Source organism: Uloborus diversus, chromosome 7 (genome assembly GCF_026930045.1).
Source record: "Uloborus diversus isolate 005 chromosome 7, Udiv.v.3.1, whole genome shotgun sequence".
Lineage (NCBI taxonomy): Eukaryota > Metazoa > Arthropoda > Arachnida > Araneae > Uloboridae > Uloborus > Uloborus diversus.
The window spans coordinates 59227321-59234846 of record NC_072737.1 but is presented as its reverse complement, the minus strand read 5'-3'; the positions used below and the strand labels follow the sequence as shown (position 1 = coordinate 59234846).

Sequence of the window (7526 nt, the reverse complement as noted above, 5' to 3'; positions counted from 1 at the left end):
GCATTAAATACAACGGTAAAACAATTCTGCATATTTTGCAAAGCTTCCGAACACACAGGAATAAATTGCACAAAATTCTCTGATGAACAAAAAAGATATAGCAACGTCCTTCTTTTTTAAATTTATAAGTGCTTTTTAAAATTAAGTGCTCATTTGTCATCAAATTGCAAATCAAAGCTTATTCCTTGTTCAAAATGTGAAAGTCGTGATCATAATTATTTATTTTGCTTTAAAGAAATTAAAGAACAAAATCTTGAGAAAGATAAAATTGGTGCAATTGTGTCTATGATGTCGGAGCAAAGAGTTAAACAGAATAAAGCTACGCTTTTACAAACTCTTTGTGTTTCTGTCTCTACTGGAAATAGATGCATTCTAGCGAGGGTTCTTTGCGATAGCGGGTCTGAAAGGTGTTTCGTGAAAAGTTCCTTAGTGAAAGAACTTAAATTGAAATCTATTAGGAAAGAAAACTTGTTGATTTACCCTTTTGGGCAAAGACAACCTTATGAATCTTGTTATGAGGTGGTTGTTCTTGAACTTAATAGTATTGTACAACCATGCAATTCTATTAAAATAGAAGCTCTTGTAGTACCTGAAATTACCGGGCAAAAGTAAAACCTGTAGCATTTGAAATTATAGAAACCATGAGAAAAAGCGGATATACGCCATCAAATGTAGGTCTTGAATCTGAAATAAACGTATTATTAGGCTCTGATTTCTTATGGAAAATTCAAAAGGGAATTGTCGAAAATTTCACAAAGGAATTGTATGTAGTGGAAACTATATTTGGTCATACAGTGCAGGGAAGAACTGATTCAAATAAGAGGGACGTGAATTGTTTAAGGGTTTCAGTTGGAAATATAAACACCCAGCTAAAATCATTTTGGAATTTGGAATCTCTTGGTATTATTGAAAAAAATGAAGGTAACACTGCTAATCTTGATGCAGTAAAAGAATTTCAAGCAAATTTGAAATTTGTAAACGGTCGTTATGAAGCACGTTTATTATGGAAGGGTTCTCGTGAGTTACTTGGAAATAATTTGGAAGTAGCCAAAGTAAGGTTTTCTAATTTAGAAAACAAACTCTTGAAAAACAATTCATTGTTTGAGGATTATAACTCTATTTTACGGGATCAATTTGATCAAGGTATAATACAACTTTGTCCTGAGGAATTTGTTAATAATGACTGTTATTACATAGACCTGTAATTCGTGAAGATAAAACTACTACAAAAACGCGTATTGTTTTTGATGCGTCATCCAAACAAGCTGGATATTTATCTCTAAATGAATGTCTAAGTCCCGGTTCAAATTTTAACCCAAATGTATTTGACATAATTTTAAAGTTTCGTGAACATAAAATTGCATTTTCTGCCGATATTGAAAAGGCTTTTCTTCAAATTTCTATCGCTGAAGAAGATCGCAACTATTTAAGATTTCTATACTATAATAATTTTGATATTCATGAAAATATAGTTCCTTACAATATGGCGAGATGCACTTTCGGCGTAACTTGCAGTCCTTTTATTCTCTCTTGTACGGTGAAATATCATATAAATAAATGCAAAATTTCTCATGAGAAAACAGTTGACATGTTAAACTTGTCACTATTTGTAGATTTATTTTTTGGGGCAAATACTACTGAAGAAGCTTTTAAGTTGTCGATAGAAGCTGTTGAAATCATGAACAAAGGGGGAATGAACTTAAGAAAATTTGAAACTAATTCAGAAGAACTTAGAGCTAAGTGGAATGAGCAGGACTGTATTGATAACTTTAATTCTGATAATACTTCACTGAAAGTACTAGGGTTGATCTGGAATAGCGATAATGACACTTTTAGTGTAGATTTTCGTAATTTGTTATCAAAAATAAATGATAACTGTACTAAACGAAATGTCCTTAGAATTGTAGCTATGATTTTTGATCCAGTTGGATTCATAGCACCTTTTGTCATTCGTATGAAATATTTCTTGCAACAATTATGGATAGCGGGACTGGATTGGGATGAAAACTTTTCTGGCGAGCTTCAAACTAACTGGAAAATTTGGCTTTCAGAAATTGAAGACCTAACTCAATTGACAATTTCGAGGCATTACTTTAATTCTTTAGTAATCACGGGAAAAACTGTTATTCAATTGCATGTGTTTAGTGATGCAAATCCAAATGCGTATGGTGCAGTAGCATATTTGCGGTATCAAACATCGCATGATAGTTTCAAAACCAATTTTGTCCTGGCTAAATCGAGGGTTGCACCTCTAAAGAAAATTTCGCTACCACGACTTGAACTAATGGGGGCACTCATTGGTGCAAGAATTGCAGATTATATTAGGAATTTTTTATTAGTGTCGAATATTTTTTATTGGACAGATTCAGAAATTGTTCTTCATTGGATAAAGGGTTCAAACGAAAAATGGAAACAATTTGTATCTAACCGTATTGCGGAAATACATGGTCTATCAGATCCTAATTCATGGGGACATTGCGAATCCAAAATTAACCCCTCCGATCTAATTACAAGAGGTTGCTCAGCAAAAACTTTAATAAGTTCTAAACTATGGTGGAACGGACCAGAATTCCTATCCCTACCTGAAGATCAGTGGAAAAGTGCTAAAAAATGCGCAAAACAAATTGACGTTTCTGACGAACTTTCTCGAAAATCAACATACATTTTGTCTTGCGTACTAAAGGAAAATGATGTTCCTATTATCAACATGGCTAAATACAGTTCTTTAACAAAACTTTATCGTGTAACTGCATGGATCTTCAGATTCATTTATAACAGTAGAGTAAAATTTGAGGAAAGAAATCGCGAAGAACTTTCAGCTGATGAAATAAAACGCGCAGAAATTTTCTGGGTGAAAACAGTTCAAAGGGAAAGTTTTCACGATGTTATAAAGTGCTTGAAAGCGAAAAAGAAGATTCCCAAGGAATCGAACATTTTTCAGCTAAATCCTGTATTGTCAGAAGAAGGTGTACTTTTAGTACGGGGAAGGTTGCAAAAATCTAATTTAACTTTTCATGGGAGACATCCTATTATAATTCCTGATAAGCATTTATTCACAAGCTTGGTCATAAAAGACTCTTACGAACGTGTTTTGCATGCAGGAGTGGCCGACACTTTAGTACAAACTCGGGAAAAGTTTTGGATTCTAAGGGGAAGACAATGTGTAAAATCGGTTCTTAATATTTGTTATATTTGCAAGAAATTTAATATTCGTCCTGGGCAACAAGTAATTGCACCTCTTCCCGGCGACCGAATCAACGAATCGCCTCCCTTTTCGGTCACAGGACTTGATTTCGCTGGACCCCTTTACGTTAAAGGCAGTGAAAATAGGCATTATATTTTATTATTTACCTGCTCAATTACTAGAGCAATTCATTTGGAGCTTGTCAAGGATATGACAACTGCTGAATTTTTATTGGCTTTCCACAGGTTTATTTCTCGAAGAGGTTTGTGTGCTATAATATATTCCGATAATGCAAAAAGTTTCAAAAGAGCTGAAATTGAGTTGAAGGAAATGTGGAAGGCAATCCACCATCCAGAAGTTAAAAAATTTTACTCCACTCTTGGAATTACTTGGAAATATATCGCTGAACGTGCAGCATGGTGGGGTGGGTTTTACGAAAGAATGGTTCGCCCGGTTAAAACCAGCCTACGTAAAAGCATAGGAAGATCATCTTTAACTCTGAGTGAGTTAGAAACTCTTCTTGTAGAAGTTGAGGCCATGATCAATTCTCGACCTTTAACCTATGTTTATTCAGAGTTTGAAGAACCATCGCCCCTTACGCCTGCCCACTTTTTGATTGGAAAACGAGCCATGTGTTTACCTGTAATTAAAATTAATGATTTAAATTTGCCTGGAACTAAGGAAATTTTACTCAAACGTTTACGCTTGCGCGAAACAATATTGAACCACTTCTGGAAACGTTGGATAAACAAATACCTTCTGAATTTAAGGTCAGCACATCACACAAACCAAATCAGAAGTCATGATATCAAGGTAAACGATGTGGTGCTAATTCATGATGAGCATCTGCCAAGAACTTTTTGGAAAATGGGAAAAATTCTTGAAACAATTCTAGGAAGTTCCTGTTTACTTACCACAATTTGGAAGTCTTGATTTAAATTATCTTGTCGAAGATACTACAAGAAATTTAATTTAATATTCTACTTGATTTTGTTAAATATATTTTTTTGATGAACAACTGTTCATCTTGCGGGATTTGTTAAATATTTTATTTGCATTTATAATTTGCATGTATTTTTTCTCGTTTCAGTTAAACTTGAAGTTGAAGTATTTTAATGTAAATTCATCAAGTGATCTAATAACGTGGTATGCGCCCTTTAAATAGGCTGAATGTCGGTTTAGTTTTTTGCTTGACTCTTGAATCAATCGATGCTGTATATTGATGGCAGTCAACCTTAACGTGACTGAATTATCTCTATAAAGATGTTAAATACTATATACGTGTACATATGTAAATAGACGTTTTTATTACAAAATAATGAGTCATGAATATATTGCTAGCATTTTAACTTAACTTGAATACAGAAGAAAATATCTTGACTAATGAGACCAAACTTGGCGTACTTGGAAATTTCATCTTGATACATTATATTTATTAATGTATGAAGTGCCCATCTGTTTTTTAGAATCTAATTTTCTAAATATTTGACTCCAAACTTGCCATAATCATTCTTCTGTTCCTAACCCAGAATGAAGAGAATCTGTTGTGTTGGAAGATTCCAGAATATAAGTTTAACCATAAACATTCGCAATAACGACTGGCCACATGCATAAGTTTTACTGGTGCCATTATGAGGCAGTGAGAAGCAAAGGGATGTATATGGAAAAATTAAAATTTGGAGATAACCAGTACACATGTTAGGTGAACCTCTCTCTTGACTTGGGGCAAGAGATGGTACTAGTAGCCCTGGTAGTTGCTGCTACACAGCGTGATTTAAAAAACAAATTCAATGAAAGCCTACCTAGGATCTGATCTTTAAACGCGTTTTACTCAACACTTGAAAATGTCCACTTACATCCCTTTGCTTCTCACTGTCTCACATGATCCGAGAACCGTTGGTTGACACTGATGGCTTAAAAATTTTGAATTTTTACTGTAGGGTTCAATGCCAAAAGAATTTGATTTGTTTCTGAAATATAATTTACATTTACTGAATCAAAAAGCATTTTTTTTTTGACTTGTTCTATTTTAAATTAATAAGTCATAAAATTTTTAGAAAACAAATTCTGCTGTAAGATCAGGAGTTATATAAGATTCAAACTTATATGTGATCAATAGAGTTATATTCATTTGAACTGTTTAAATTGAGAGAAAATAACGTTCAATCAAAAAGTGAAACATGGGAGCGATATTTCCTGGTTATGGTCTTTCTTGAACAATTAGTCAATTTCATAGGTCTTATTAGTAATTAGTCTTATTAGAATTAGTCTTTCTTCTAAGTGGAGCATGCCGAAAACCCATACTATCTCATGTCACCTGCTATGAAAGTTTTAACCCTCTCGGCACCCTGAGCCTCATATGAGGCCCCCTACTTCTTACCTCATTTTTCGGGCAAGTAAATACGTAATTCTTTTTTTTTTTTTCGTCAGTGACTTCACTTATTCATATAGATAACATATGAGGCTCCTAAATGGTTTTAGAAATCGTTCTTAGAATGCAGCATGGAGTTTTATTCCTCATAGTATTGATTTCAAGCTCTGCTGTCGATGAAGATCAACTAAATCAGGATATTAACTGCTGTGCAACATTTTCAATGGTAAGTAAATATTTTTTTTTGTTTTAAAACCTTCCAATATTATGAGCATACCATTTAATTAGTTCTAAACCAAGTATTTTTTGTTAAAATGGAGTAAATGTAACGAGTCTCATATGAGGCTTAACGTTACTTGCGGTTGCATTTGTGTGGTTTACATAGCAACTGTTCTGCGCTAGCCTTAGAAGAATAATATGTGTTATAGACGAGTATTATTGTGTTAAATAGGTCATACTTTGAGATTGTGAATCAAAATTTATGAAAAACTTAATCTTTAAATGCATAAAAAATTAATTTTATGTGTTTTTATAGACAAATGGATGAAGATGCTAATGCTGTACCTGGTACATCCAATTACACTAGTCAGAGAATCACACCAGTAAGAAATAGGTAAATATTTAACCAGATTGTTATTATTAGAATTTTTGATAGAAGCATTATATATAATATAACCATTAGTTTCGCTTTTTGATTACATTTACTTCATAATTAATTCTTCACATTTTCAGTAATTCAGCCTTCATTTCAGTATTTTTTATCAAACAACTAAGATTTGAAAAAAGTAAATAAAAATCAATTGAAAAATTAGGTTCAGAATTCTAGCTTTTTTGGTCATTTTGGCAGTTTTGTAATATGTGTTTCTATGAATTTTCTAAACAAGGTTCCCTATCTCTTTCAGAAAAAAGGCCGCTACACAAGAAGAAATAAATCAAATACTCTTCAGAAGTGACTCTGAAGATAATTTACTATCGAATTCAGAAGTTGAACTTTGGTTACCAGAAACCCAAAAGGTTTCAGAAGCATCGGAGAAGGTTACAGATGAGAGTGAAGAAGACACTGATGATGAAATCAGAAGTACAACTACTCTATCTGTAAAACTAGCAATTCCAAACCAAAGTCGCAAAGTTTTGTGGTTTGCCGAGAAAGATAATGCTTTGAAGGAGAAAATTCCTGACTTTACAGGGAAGAAAAGAGTGAAAGTACAAGCAGCAGTCGAGCTGAGAAAGGATGGTAGCAACCATTACCCTGCAAAAACAGATAGGAAGTGTGCAGCCAAATGCCACTTGCATGGCTGTTTGAAAAAAACTAGATACATTTGTGAAAAATGGAAAGAGCCTCTATGCCCTGAATGCTTTGCAGCATTTCATTCCAGATAAAAAAAAAAAATATTTTTTGTTTAATTTTGTTCGATTTCTTTCTCTTTTTACTTATAATTTCATTTAAGAATAAAAGAATTTTTTGAAACACAAAATATAGACTTTATTTCGAGGATGCAATCAAATTGCATCAGAGTACACATACAACCCTTGAGTACGTTAAGCCTCACATGAGGCTCGTAAAAATAACTAGGAAGGAGTGCAGGTAGGATTTTTTTTTTTTTTTTTTCAAATTAAATATAGAGGCATTTTGTATGTGTTGTGAAGAAGAATTTTTTTTTCCACTTTTATTATATTCTGGTGCTGAGAGGGTTAAATTTTTCAATGTGTATTCAATCAATGCTTCTATTTTTAAGTTCTTGTTTTAACGGCATTTTTGTCATTAAGCTCTCATTTCAATTTCTTTCTTTCTTTCTCATTTTTCTTCATTTTATTGGAATAGAAATCATTGTCACAGAAACCAGAAATTAGTTGTCGTCAAAAACACAAAGTTCATAATTTTTTCTCGTTAACAAATGGTTGAAGCGAAGAAAATTAATGTAATTTTCCAACAGACATTACTTTTTTTCTCAATCATGATGAGTGAAATTT

At 33.0% G+C, this 7526-nt stretch overlaps 1 protein-coding gene across 1 annotated transcript; it reads left to right on the top strand.

Moving 5' to 3' along the window:
- Nucleotides 1-641: 641 nt before the first annotated feature.
- LOC129226700 (uncharacterized) lies at nt 642-6935 on the top strand. The gene is made up of 4 exons (XM_054861330.1): nt 642-1143; nt 1614-3954; nt 6091-6168; nt 6458-6935. The coding sequence occupies exons 1-4, from the start codon at nt 642-644 to the stop codon at nt 6933-6935; spliced, it is 3399 nt and encodes a 1132-aa protein (XP_054717305.1).
- Nucleotides 6936-7526: the final 591 nt, after the last annotated feature.